We start from the raw sequence: 14,723 nt of genomic DNA on the forward strand, positions 1-14,723 counted from the left end.
TGACTGAGAAGATTTTGGTTTTTTTTGAGCTCTAATGGAACAGTCTGCAGCAACTGAACTTTTAATTGATAAACTAAGCAGCTTTCCTTTACCTGATACCTCACACCTGTTTAGGAACCCTTTATCCCTTGCACATACATGTGCAAATACTCAAGATTGTAAATCCAAGTATACTATTCCCCTCCTATTTTCCTAAAGTATGAATCCACTGCTTGTTATTAGACCATAATAGCATAATAATGATAATAATAGTGTAATAATAATCTCTGATCCCCAAGGCTAGGTACTGTTTGGAAAGCCCCACTAGCAAGCACAGGAAATGGATCAATCATGCAGGAAGTTCAACAGTCTCTTACAACCCCTCAAGACTCCTACAATTAACCTGCAACAACAGAGACCTCCTAAAATGCTTTTCTATAGGTATAAGAACTGAGAAAGAGTTAAAAACGTTTCCTTGGAAGTCTGCAGACAGAAGAAGGCAGCTGTGTGAAACAGCAGGCATACTCCCCAACTCATCCTACAAACATTATATGAATGCCATACTACAAGAAGTACTAATGCAGATGCAGTTTAGAGAGTTCTGTGGTTGACTGGAGTTTGTAGGAAAAGTCATATGATGAATTTTGCATGTTGAAAGTAGTTTTGTAGTTCTGCCTTCACAAATCTCCACTGTTACTAGCACAAATGAATAAGGACAGCACAACTGCACCACCCGTGTTTGAAAAGAAAGATGAGAGGGGGAATGGGGAAAAGAAAAGAGCTTTATATGCCAAATGCTTCAAAATCAATAACTGAGAAGTGTGCAGTAATAGCAGCCATACAGAGAGATACTGGGACATCAGAATCCTAAAGTCCCTGAGTATGACTCTTTTAAGAATTCCTCCTAAGCAGTATGAAAAAGCAAGAGTCAGTACCTATAGCTCCTTGTTAAAGGTGACTGACAGAAGAAAACAAGGATTTAACTAACATCCAGTAACCTTGGGGCATTTGTCTCACAAACCTGAACAGCTGAGCAATGTGGGCATTTGGCAAAGAACTGAAATTTACCTTCTTTAGAAAGTACAGATTTCAGCGCTTTCCCCATCTGACACCTCCTGCCTCCAACACAAGGGTGACACCTCACACCAGGGAATTCTTAAGAGCCAATGTAGTGTGGTCAGTTCAAATTCCCCCCAAATTTACCTACTGCGGCATTTTTGAAAGGTCCTTAACCTGACTTGAAAACATTGGAAAAATACAGTGAAAAAGAAAGATACAATAGGATTACAGGGAGTGTTGCCTACTTTTAAGAAAAGAAACTAAAGATTAAAATCCCTCAATTAAATTATGTTCTTATATCCTGCTTAAATAACTGCATCAATGTAACCAAGAAAAGATCTGCATTTTATACTGCCAGGTTTTTAATTCTCATTTTAGGTCTATAGTTAACCAAAACCTGCAAAGCAGTTCTTTATAGTTTACCTGGCAGTCGAGTAAATATCTGTGTTCCATCAGCTAAATACTATGAACATATTAAAATGCATTGTTTCGTAAAATTCCATGGGAAATGCCTTTATTTTGTTGTATTTTAGTTTGGGTTTTCAACTTTTTTTTATTTATTTACTAACTTTGAAGTCCTTGGAGGACAGCATACAGATCTTCAGAGGCATAAGGAGAAAAGTGCTCTGGCTAACAGGACAGACAAAATGACACAGCATGAGCTGCATCACTTTGCAGTCTTGTATGTCCTTCTTCTGACCTAGGTGCAATTACACTTCCAAGTAGAAAAAGTTCTGTCTCCTTGGCTGAGATTAAAACAAGGCTGAGTTCTGAGGTTTGCAAGAGGTACCTCACTCACTGGTCTTCTGGAAGGCAGGGGACTTTTTCCATCCACTGCTAAGCTTCTCAAAGCTTCACGATTAATGCTTCTATTTTTCCCCTTCATCTTTGGAGAGCATACTAGATTACAGTTTAACATTTATCCTGATGTAACTTTGTACAGAACGAGTGCCCCACAGCTTTCAAAAGGGGGTTCTTTCCTGAAAATCAGCCTCCTATTACACTTCTGGTTTAGAGAAAATGGCAACTGATTTTCAGGCAATACTGGGGATTTTTCCCTCTGCACTCCAACAGACTTCTCTTTCTCCCCTGGCTGAGGGCAGTCTGTTGGAAATATCACAATTCATTGTCCCTTCAAGATTACAGCCTGTGAATATTGCTTGCCCCTTTGGAGCAGACAGGAGAAACATGAGAGTCCATTAGATCAGTTTAGGTGGTTCCAGTAGTCCTTGCAGAGATACTGACAGCCAGAAAATCTCTGGATGCCTGGCAACTCATGAACAATTCGAAGCTTCCAGAAAGAATGATAAAATCTCTGTTATTTGAAATTGATGATAAGAGAGTTAAATTTCCCAATATAAGATTGGACATCTGGAAGCAAGATGGTGTTAAGATTATTTTGGACTATTTTAGACTTACACAAGTCCAACTTCTTTCTAGAAAAAGTGATCTAATATTTATAACTCTGTTTCATAACCTCTTTTAATTCACAGTTTTATTATCCGTTGCCTACTTATAATTATAGCTTTTGAACATGTGAGTTTTTTTGGGGTGATGGCAACAACTGCAATTGAACAGGATTAGGGCATTCTACATATACAAATGGCACAGGAACAAGATGAAATATTAGTCCAAATATTATGGAGTAATATTAAGAACCACTCTGTCCCAAACACCTTTCTATCTGCTTGAAAGCTAGAACTATTTTTACTTTTGCCCTATTTCTGGGTGGCTTTGGGTCTTTCTGGCACAGAAGGCAAATTGAAATTCCAGTTACAGCTCTGAAGCAGTCTCCTGCTTATTTTTCAGTTCGAGGCTGCATCTATTCCCGACAGCACTGTCAAACCCCTTGAAGAGGATAGTTCCTGAAAATTACCTCCCTGCAGAAGAGATTATAATTTTTATCCACATCACTTCTTTATTTATGAGCTTGCTTCTTTCTCCTCTTGCTTTAAGGACATAAATAAAACAGAAGACCTTTTTTTTCCCTTCTTTATTCTTTTCTTTTTACATTCTGATTCCAGAGGCTCTAGGTCTCAATAGGATGTGCTATGGTGCTTGAACAAGAGTTCTATTAAATTCTGAAGATTTTTCTTATTTCAAGTGCTATGAAACACTCCAAATGTTTATGCAACCGCAGAAGATCAGGAGCTTTCTAAACCAGAGCTTTTACCTGATACGGGATCACAGTTAATATACATTTTACAACATAAAACATACCCCTTGGGGCAAAATTTGCCTTTTAACTACTGACAAACACATCCTGCACCACTGCTTCATCTGCTCAAGCTCCTTTCTCAGGGTGTGATGTGGGAGGACTGGTTCTAACAGGCAGTGAGGTGTGCCAAAGGAATAAGTGAGGAGCTTTCAGAAAAGGGTCTGATAACAAGTGACATGTAATGTTTAGACAAAAATGCTGCCTGACAGTCATCCACTGTCCATTTTAGGGTACTGCAGTGAGTCACTGAGTGCTTGACAACCAACCAAATGCTGAAGCTCAAGCATCTAACTAGAAACATTAAATCCAAAATAGTTTCTAAAAATTACACCATTTTTATGTATTTTTAGTATCTAAGCAGTAGCCTAGTCAGACTCTGTTAAGCAACTTTACTTCAGCAGGACTTTGTGCTGCAAGATTTTTCCCCTTTACCTGTTTTATGGCTGTCACAGTTATGACAAAGAATAATGGCAATCCACTGGTAATCGGACTGGTAGGGGTATCTATCATGAGCTAAAAGAAAAGAAAATATGAAGATTAGTCCAAATCTTATTTTTACAATTCTATGTTCAAAAAAACCCCAACAAATGCAGCAAGATGACAACTTTATTATAACCTGTGACTATTTTTACTGCATTTACTGCAAATTTTTTCTAGCAAAACCTTGTTTCTGACAACTAAATAATACATCAATAACGATGCAAACAAATATTTTAGGGCATAGAGCAGCCTTAGTCACACTCATAAAGCATGTGACAATTTTAAAGGGTCCTTACTAAAAGAAAAGTATAAATTCATCCTACTCAAAAGCATATTATGAAGGAAGAAAATCTACATTTCATGAAGTTGTTGCAACACTCTATACGATCTGCTGCTTACCAGCAACGCAGAGTATAATATCATCCACTTTAGAAGTGAAAATAAAGTTAAGAACAGTAATTCCCAGTGTTTTAGATATTAGAGAACACTCTTTTTCAGACTGCACCTTCCTGGTTGCCCCAAGTTAACATGCAGTTTTTACAATTTGTGCTATTGCTGCTGGCATGCCAAAAGTGCAGTGAACACACTAAGGTTCTGTATGTGAGGGGATGTTAGTGGTTCTCCTCTGCTGCAGGAAAAAAAGTGCTGTAAAGGAAATATACACAAGAACTACTCAAAACCACAGACACTGATTTGATCCACTTTACCTGAGACTTATGGCATTGCTTTGGGAATCATTAGAGAAGAAAAAAAGAGTAATACATGAAGTTTACTCTATTAGGGAGGAAGAACCTCACAGAGAAAACAGATCATGCCACTTCAGACTGTACACATGAGGTTTTTGGTTGTTTTTTTCACCAAAACAGACAATTTATACAACACAACAAAAATGAGACCTAGCCTGCAATACTACCTTTAACTGTAGCACTACAATTTCAGCTTGGCAGCATTTTGACCAAGAAAAACCCTACCAAAAGCATCTGATTTTCAGCTGGATAGGGTTAATGATGGCATTTCTGCCATCTATGCTCTCTCATTCCTTCTCAAGAGAAGATCATGCATGAAAATGAAGCAGGTTTTGTGCTGGTGGAATTGTCATGTCTCACCAGGACACCTTGGTCCTCTGCCTGCCACACAGCCGGACACACATCCATGACACACCTTGTGTCACCAAAATGCAGTCTGTCACCTTGTTTTGGGCATGCACATGTGTGGTGAACAACGTGGACTGGACTGTGCTGCAAGTTGAAATCCCACAAGACCCTGCCCCAGCTCTGCCACCCCCAGTGGAAAAGGTGGTAATGACAGACACTGCATCTTGGCCACACGAGATTCCCAGGGCAGGGAAGGGACCATGGTGGTCAGCTTTAAAACAGCTTTGCCTCATAAAAAGAAAAAATATTAGATGCTGATGAACTTCCAAAAGGGATCTGAATAAAAACAGAATTCCATTCTAACAAATGAACAAAAATGACTTCAACTTTTCTGCTGCTCTGTTTCCAAGAACCCAGACACACAGACAAGAAGACACTTCTATACACGAGGGCATCCACTTGACACAAACTGAGAGAAAAGGATTACACTCGGGACAGAATTTCTGCTCTTAGATTCTTATTTGTTTATGGGCATCACATTTAGGTATTACTGAAAGGCAACAGTTTGAAAGAACCGTGGCACAACATTGAACTAAAGAGAGAAATCTGCATTACGAAGAAATAAAAGCCACGCTGTCTGTGGTTACTTTGATAACATTTATGTTCCATCTTCAGCACATCCACATCTTCCTCATGCTACAATATGTTAAACAGCACGAAACATTACAGCAGGAATAACATAGACAATATTCTTAAGCAGGAAGATGTGATGGACAACACATTTTGTTAGCCTAAGTTAGAACTGTATGACTTTAGTCCAGCACAGGCATTCTCAGCCTAGAAACGTCCTCCTTTCTAAAAGGGAAAGAACAAGATCAAGGGACACAGTGGGCAATGGATTAAAAGCTGCAGACCTGGCCCTGATACTGACACCTTACACAACCACGGAAAAGTTTTATGAATTCTTTACTATTCCTTTTGTTTGTCAAATGAGGTGTCATCTTTTTCACATGCACGCTCTAAATGTTGGTTAATCACTGTGGAGGGCTGTACATGTTCTAATAATTCTATTTTATAATGAAAGAAAAGTTTGTGTACCCCAAAATCTTGTCTCTGCCTCAGATATTAACTAGCCTTTCAAAAGTTACTCTCTCCCCTCCAAACCCTTCTCCCACTTATCCTTCACCTACTAAGCCTGAGTAGCTCCACAGAATTCAGGTACATTACAGAGCTGGAGAGGCAAAGATCATAGAAAATGTACAGACTGTCCTAATCTACTTGTGGGTGTTCTTAATTAAAAAAAATATGGTCTGCTACAACAATATTTTTGACATAACTGTAACAATAACAGCACTGAGGTCTTAAAAACTGGCAAACTATTGATTTAACTGTAACAGCTGTGTGTTCATTTTATCTGAACAAATTGAATTTGAGGGTCTTAGAACTATATCACAATAGTCTGTTGATTTAAAACCACCTACAGTGAAAATATACAAATATTCAAACACCACCAATGCCCACAAAAACAACAAGCATATCTGGAATTTTATCTGGAATTTCATTACTCTCTTAAGAGATTTGAAGTTGTATTTGAGACAGACAATTGAAACCCTGTGCTGACTGTGCAATGGACTTTGAAGCTGCACACTTAAATATATTAGCACCCATGAAGGGAAAGAGTAAAACCTAAGGGTAATACTTAAATTTGGACATTATTTTTAAAGTTCTTTTCCTAGAGAAACTGGAAATGTGTTCTTTTTATAGACAGAATATATAAGTACAGAAATTAAATTCATAGAACAAAAATCAGTGGCAGAATTTACAACAAAAATTGCAATTTCCTGAGTATTATTCAACTTACCTGAACCAAAAATATAATGAGAAAATAAAAGTTGGCTACTCTTCTGAACTGCTCAAATAAGTTTTTTGGAACAAAATTCCACACTGTATACTGAAGGGGAAAAAAGGGAAAGAGAGACAAACAATTACAACTCAATGCACAATTTTTCAGTGAAATTCAGTTCCACTCCCATTGAACTTTCCTAACCTAAATCTTGTCATTCCCTGGTCCCCTTGCCCAAACCTTGCCCTTCTCCCATGCAGAACTGCTGCATCCAATTTTTGTTCATTTTTTCTTAATTCCTTCTGTTGTAAGTACAGCTAGCAGGGAAGCAGAGGTAGCAACTGCATTTCCTCTGCAAGCCAAATTTAAAATGTTTTCCTCCAACCGGGACAGGGGCAGCTGCAGGAGTCATTTGGCTGCTTGTGTCCTGGGTAGGAGGAAAGAAATGAATTCCTGCAGCTGTAACATTCCCTCCAACAGTACAGAGGCACATCCCCACCATCAGCTCTATTGATTCCAATCCAAGGACACACTGGGAGGGAATCTGCAACTGCAGTCCACTGCTGATTGATTTTATGCAGAGTCCTGGCTTTCAATTTGGCTGTTTCAAAAATCCTCATAACCAGCTTCATCTTGCCTTTTAAGTAGTTTGGGCAACACTGGTTGAAAAACTACTTTTTTTCAGAAAGCTTGACCAACTTGCTTAATTGCTCTGTACTTGAGTTTTGAGGAAAGAAGGGTGACAGAATGACACAAGACTACAAATGAAGCAACCCAGCTTTTCTCTCAATACAGTTCACAGTTTGTTTGATTTTGAATATTGTATATGCACCACTAGACATAATACACACTGCCACACAACTTGTTAAGGAACATATCCGGGGGTTTTGCCATGACAAATTGATTGCTTACCTTGGATGATATGATTCTGTTGTCCGCAAACTTCTGAGGAACATAATGGCCATGCTGGGGAAAACGATTTGCTATATAAATAGTTCTTGTGTCGCTTTGATGCGGTGGGTCAAAACCCTAAAATGTAAAATAAAAAAAGAGGTTTTCAAGGAAGTCAATTTTATTAACTGCTGTTTTGTAAACTTCTGTGGAAAGGGACATTCAGATATCTAGCAGCAGTTTTCAAAGAGTAAAGAAAATTACTATATAAACTGAAGTCTGCTGTGTCCAGACAATTTTCAAAATCTGTGAGAAAAAAAGTCAAAATCTCAATTTTGAGGTTGTGTACTCATTCTGAAAAAATGAAGGAAAAAACCCTGTCTCAAGGATAGCGAACGTTTGCTACCAAGCAAACTCGAAGCCCTGCAAAACTTAAAAAGGAAGAAACAGAAATGGAGATGAAAACATAAATAATTTACTAAACCTCACAGCCATGCTTGCGATAGCCCTAATAAAACAGATTATTGAGAAAAATAAAAGATTAAAACATACAAGCTATACAACTATGCTGTGGTAATTAGATTTTAGAAAGACTCTCACCAGAGAAAAGCCAAAAGCTTATGCATCTGACCAGATAGCAGTATTTTTCCAAACAAGTTCTGTCTCCAAGAACTAACATTTTGTCTCATTTCAAATGTGATTTCCTGCCATTACCACCGATTCATATATGAATGGTGCAACAGTGAAAGCAAACTTTTGGAAAAAAAAAACCATACTCAGAAATACTTATCAATAATTTCCTGCCAAAACAGATGATCTGAATGAGGTCCCTGGCAATCAAAGCCCTGTTTCAGGTCTAATGGTCAGTGTTTTCATCATCTGCTTCCTCCAGAGGAAGTGGAACACAAGTGTTAAACCTGCAGATGACACCACCCTGGGACTGCAAGAACACCAAGTAAGGGAAAATTCTTGGCCAACCAGAAGCACAGAACACAAAGATCCAGCACAAAGAAACTGCATCTAGAAAAAGAGAATAAAAGCCTATAAAAGAATTTTGAAGAAAAATGTCAAAGGCTATAACAGATCACAGGCTAGACATGAGTCATCCACATCATCCCACTGAGCAAAAGGCCTTCAGTGCAGAGGAGGCTGCAGGAGGAGCGGGAGCCACAGCTGAAGCACTGTGAACCAACTGGACAGCACCCAGGGGAGTGCAACAAGAGCCCCAAGAGATCCTGAAAACATGACATAAGATGCAAGGCTGAACAATCCAAAAAGCAAAGAGCAAACAAATTAGAGTCATTTAGCCTGGAGGAGAGGAAGCTTGGGATATCCCTGTAAATCTCCTGATATACAGAAGACTGTTCCATTGAGAAAACGGGTGCTTTTAAGGTCAAAGAAGAACAGCAGTAAGCAGGCTCAAATTGCAGGTAAGAAAACTTACGTCTGGGTATTGGAAAGCAAAAAAAATCCTTTGTTGTGGAAAGGAATAATTAAACACCAAAATAAGTCATGAGGAAAGGTTGTAATGTCTGTAACACAAGGGCTTATATCTAGGTCATTCAAGTCTATCTTTAATTGAGCCTTTCCTGGGGCTACATGACTCACCACAACCCTTCCTAGCAATCATGTTCTGACCTAAAGAAGCAGGTGATGGCAGAAGACAACAAAACAGTAATAATTCAGATAACACGCAAAAAAAACTACTAAAGAAAAAGGCAAAATGCTTTTAGACATGAAACAAACTAGTGAAATTAAATTCAGAACTGTTGTTTGATTGGGAATCAATGACTGTCTACGAAGTGGTGAATTCCAGCATCAGCATCACAAACATTCCTAATCCCAGAACCACTTGCAGAGTTTACACAATCTCCTTGTTCTTTGGTGCCAAGTGCAAGGACAACTGGGGGTGTCCTTTGCTGGAAAGGGAGTTATCAATTCCACTACTGCAGGTGAGGAAACTGCATCTGCAGCTGAGTGGCTCCACTTGTGAATGAGGCTCAGAGTTTTAGCCATGTCAAATAAAAAGCGACACTTCACAGAACTCCAGAAGATACCTTTGTACCAGTTAACTACAGAAGACGAACAGTGAGCACCATGACTGACATAAAAAATGTCCAAACCAATGTATAACCAAACATTAATTTTTTAATCCATTAATATCTCTAATGCAGGTCATTAGGTATGTTCACGTTCAGGATGTTGCCATTTTAAAGTAAAGAGTAATTAAAAAATCCTCTCAAACATACAAATGTTTGTGTTTGGCATCATTACTACTGAAACATTCTGCTTTAGAAAGAAAGAGGTCCAGAATAATGAAGGGAGAAAGAGAGGAAGGGGGATTTTTCAAAGAGATTTGAAGGAGAATAAACTTTAGATGACAAGCAGTGGAAGGCTGGTCTAGTCACATGCTCCAGGGTGAAAACTTGTTTAAAGATAAGAGTGGAGCAGGGAGACAAAAAGTAGATAGGGGAAAGGATGGAAAAAAATACACAGGATACCAAAAGCAAAATGCCAGGAACTGTTCACAGCTTTAAGAAAAGAAAGACAAGCATGAAAGGGAGATGAAAAAAAATGTACCTGTTAACTGCTGACACAAAATTTAAAGAGAAGAGTGTTTGTAGCAGAAGCATTTTGAATATCTGACATTAGTGACACAGTATTTCTAAATCAATCCAGAAGATGCCACAAATGGAAGTGTTTTGCAAGCAAGAAAAAAGGCGTCTAATTAGTCAGACTTCGTACACAGCTCTCCTCTACATCTCAGAAAACGTCTGGCACTCACAAAATGCCAGACATCCTCACTTTGGAAAGTCAGACTCTACAGCCTGAAAAAATTCCACTCCAAATCAAACAGATGTAAAGCAAGGAAAAAAGCACAAGGAGCAAAGAAAACAAGTTGCAGTCTTCTTTCTGACAGTGATAAATGCTAACCTGCATGCCACTTGCTGAACGCCATTAAAGATAAATCAAAGATTACTGAGTGACTGGAGTATCACTGAATTTTTTATATGCCCTTTTTAAGCCACTATCTGAGCACCTGAAGGTTGATGAGTTTGATGACATTTATGAGGAAGAGTAAAGACCTCTGTACAACTCCAGTCTCATGGCACAAGCACTTCTTTCAGAATGAATACCTCTGCTGAAGCAGGCTCAGATGATTCAAAGCAAGAACCTTATTTTCCAAATACATCACAATCTCAGGCCATACAAGTTTACAGGTGCAGTTGTGGAGCTAAAACAGCTTATATTTGCAGCCTATAGAGATTTAATTCTTTTTTGTTGACATTTGCCACAGAGAAGGCACAGAAGCTGTGCAGTCAGCAGATCACAATGCACACGCAAGGCAGGCCAGGGACAAAAACTCCTCAGTTGTCAGAGCTGTGGCTGGAAAAGGACACATTCCTGACAACCTCAGTGACCTGACTCTGGTCACAGCAGGAAACGAGTGTCAGAGCTGGGAACAAAACCCAGATTTCCTAAGTTGTACAACTATAACTACTAAAAATTACTTGAAATTAGCCAACAACTCTGCTGTCTCATAATTAGCTGATGAAACCACAACTAAGCAGATCTTCTCGAGAAATTCTAGTTACACATTTGTCCAAGGAAAATTCTGCACAGGCAGTGAACTTCATTGTTCAAGAGCCAAAATGTCTTTAACTCTTCTCTAATTATGGGGCTTGTCAATGAGCCTGCTCCTGACACTAAACATATTCGTAGTCCAAATTTCTGCCCAACAAGGGATTTTCCACAGTAACTCTGTGCAGCCAGCAAAGTGGTGCAAAAAGCACACTGTTTCCTAATTTCACTTAATAGACAGTTCTCTCTCTTTCTAACGTCATCCTCCAACTCAGCTGCAAAAGTAGGGTAACATGCCCTTGTCAAAGGATTTCTGCAGCTAAACAGCATGAGCAGAGAAACCCTAAATTGGTGTTTTGCAAAATTACTGTCACCAATCTCTTTTTAAAAGAAGTTAGTTTTCCTGCAGTTATCTAGTCAAGTGATTTCTACCCAAGTGCACACATCACCGACTTCATAACAAATAATGCTGAAAATATTACAAGATCTGGTATTTAAGGCTTCCTAACCAGGTATATTACAGGCATATATATTACAAGAATCACCTTTAAATAAAATTTGACCATAAGATGAAGTGACCCGATTTTCTCCCCTTCATGTTGCAAATTAAATCTAGATTTATTGGCTAAAGTTCAGTCCTTCAGATGATTTATCAACACAAACCAGGCGTTATCTACCCTTGGAATACAGCTCTCATTTAATCTTTGATACACACTTCCCCAGCAGAAGTTCTGCACTCAGATGAACTTAACACTTTGCTTTTGAAAACAGCCTAAAAGCATGCCACTCATATATAGTACAAAGATACTCTAGTCAAGCTGATTTATAAAGCACAAATGAAAATAACCTTTAAAAAAAACCTGAAAGAAGGGATTCAGAGTTTTCATTTCTTATAAATTTTAATAACTCTAAGCAAAGTCTAAGTAATTTTTACTAAACTTCTTCAGCAGTGATTTCATTACTATTCTAACAGTTAGACAAAGATATTCTCTGTGCAGTAAATTAGGCCCCTTTAAAACAGCACAGAAAACATATCGTGGGGAACTGAGGAGAAATATTTGACTGCAATTTTATGCAATTTATTTCATGAAAGCCATGGGATTCAACAGCCACCCCCAAACAACTCTTTCCTACATTCTGTCTGCATCTCAACCACTGCACTTGGAGAACTGCCCATTGGCCATCAGGTAAGGAAAACTCATCCATCCATTTTCCCACTTTGGTTTGTGCTTTTGGTTCTGTCTTGCGGTTTTTTTCCCAGTTTTTTTCATATGTCATGTCAGTTGTCTTTCATATAATAAAAAGCTTCCCCACGAAAGAAGAGTTTTACACTGCTGCTGAGGAAGCCTTAATAACACATATAACAAACCAGGCAACCACACAGGAAGCAAACGCAGATCAGCACTACAAAAAAGACCCTCCCAACACCTGCAAGTGCAAAGGAAGAAAAGAAAAAAAATGCTTTTGTACTCAACTTGTTGCTGTACCACACACATTTACTGCAAGACTCTTAACACCATTAACGTATGGCAGTGTGCACCAACGCCCTCCCACACTCTACAGCACTGCTACACGAGAGCAGAAATCCACAGATCTTCAGCAAGGATTACTGACAGGAGACCTGCAAACAACACATCAACTTCATAATAAAGCTTTGCAATATGTGCATTGATAATCACAAATAATCTGACAGGTGGTTTTTGTTTACGACTTGCATAAACTTAGTATACTTTAATATTATCTCCTAGGGTTTCCTACTCACTCATAGCTTTTACAGGGGGGAAAGAACCCCCAAACTTATGGTTGGTGAAAGAACTTCTGCTATGTGACCACTGAGAAGTGAAAAGGGTTTGTAAGAAGGAAGATTCATTCAGAGCCTCTTCCTCCTTTCAAAACCCACACTGAACACAACAGACAAAACCCCCAAAACCTTTTTCTGAATATCACATCTACTAATAAAGCTAATGAACAGAAGAAACCTTGGTCTCAGAAACCCTTTCTCCTAAGGAAGTGACTTGACTAATCGTGGCTCTAGAAGCAGAACACATTTCCTGGCAGACAGCCCAAAAGTCTGCTATTACACTGCTGTCAAGATATATTTTGATTAAAGGTGTTTTGAGGAAATGGATTTTCTTGCTTTGGATTTTCTTCTGAATATACATAGAATACTTTTCCCTCTGTCAGATAAGATGATCTATTCACACTCCATGCCCATTTTCAGAAGTCTGTATAAATTTGTACTCCATACAGTCAGCCAATAATTCTTTCAGTCATGTAACTGGGCAGTAGTCAAACTGAATTTGCCTTATCAAAGGTTAGCATGAAGGAAGAAACAGCCTCACAGCGATTTTAAACACTGCTCTAACAACTAAAATAGTGAATCAGCTGAAGCACCCTGATGTGTACACAGTGCCATGCAATCTGTACCTTCCCTTTTAAATATCACTGCACTAAAGAAATAAAACTACTTAAAGTCATGCACTATTTCTGCAACTTCCTCTTCCCTCTTACTGTATCTACAGCTGTTCAAAATATCTTATAATAAATCATGTTGTAACCTCCTAAAAGACCTATAACCAGATTACGTTATTTTATGAAAACACACCCTCTAGGCAACAAGGCCTGCAAAATCATTAGGCAATAACCCTTCCTTTCACATAGTTAAAATATGCCTAGTACTGCAATAAGAAAAGTTGTACTGGTGCTCGTCACAAAGTCCTGCTCACACAGACCTCAAGTCATTCTTACTTTACATACTATTGTGTCAAGATGCCCACCAAAAATAACCTGGAAAAAACTGTACTTAAAAATTTCAAAAAATCACCTATCTTCTCCTTATTTATCTGCAAACATAACAAGGAAAGTAAAATGGCCTCATTCACTGCCAGTTTCTCTGCTCAGATCACCAATGCCAAACATGCTGGTCTTGTAACATCAATAAAATCAGAAAGGAAAAATGAGCTGAACAGACAAGTTGAGCTTTCTAACACTGCACTCTCAAAGGCTGCTACGGCATGTCCAACCATGTTAACACCAAAGGATTTGAATGGAGATTCAGGTAAATTGTTTAATTCAAAAACAGTCCAACTTGTATCAAAGAAGGAAATGGCTTTCTTATCCTCCCCTACAATCCAAATCACAGTATTTTGGACTTCATAATCCATTTTGGACTTCATATGATAATACAAACTTAAGACGTTGTAACAGCTGCTCCTTGATAAGTGTCTTCAACAGAGTGCCAAGATTCACATTTTTCCTACAGAATTATTACTCCAGAACCCAAAGAGCACCTACAAGAAAGCCAAGGAGGGACTGTTTACAAGTCTATGCAGTGATGTGACTAAGGGGAATGGCTTTAAACTGTGAGAGGGCAGATTTGGATTAGATACAAGGAAGAAAATCTTCCTTGTGAGGGTGCAGAGGCCCTGGCACAGGCTGCCCAGAGAAGCTGTGGCTGCTCTGTTCCTGGAAGTGTTCAAGGCCAGGCTGGATGGGGCTTATCCTCCTGCCTCAATGTGCTTAACCACCAAATGCCTGTAACACATTCCTTGTCCATTGCTTTATTTTAGGATGCTCT

The 14,723-nt window shown here is 38.7% G+C and overlaps 1 protein-coding gene across 3 annotated transcripts in view; it reads right to left on the reverse strand.

Moving 5' to 3' along the window:
- ATP11B (ATPase phospholipid transporting 11B (putative)) overlaps nucleotides 1–14,723 on the reverse strand; it is a 60,993-nt gene that overhangs the window by 38,187 nt on the left and 8,083 nt on the right. For all 3 annotated transcript variants that reach the window (XM_063407970.1, XM_063407969.1, XM_063407968.1), the window contains exons 2-4: nucleotides 7,586–7,702; nucleotides 6,692–6,781; nucleotides 3,689–3,769 (exon numbers count right to left, since the gene is read on the reverse strand). In XM_063407970.1, coding sequence (XP_063264040.1) covers nucleotides 3,689–3,769; nucleotides 6,692–6,781; nucleotides 7,586–7,702 — 288 coding nt within the window. The remainder of the gene's footprint in view (nucleotides 1–3,688; nucleotides 3,770–6,691; nucleotides 6,782–7,585; nucleotides 7,703–14,723) is intronic.

The sequence above is a fragment of the Prinia subflava genome, chromosome 11 (genome assembly GCF_021018805.1).
Source record: "Prinia subflava isolate CZ2003 ecotype Zambia chromosome 11, Cam_Psub_1.2, whole genome shotgun sequence".
Taxonomy (NCBI): Eukaryota; Metazoa; Chordata; class Aves; order Passeriformes; family Cisticolidae; genus Prinia; species Prinia subflava.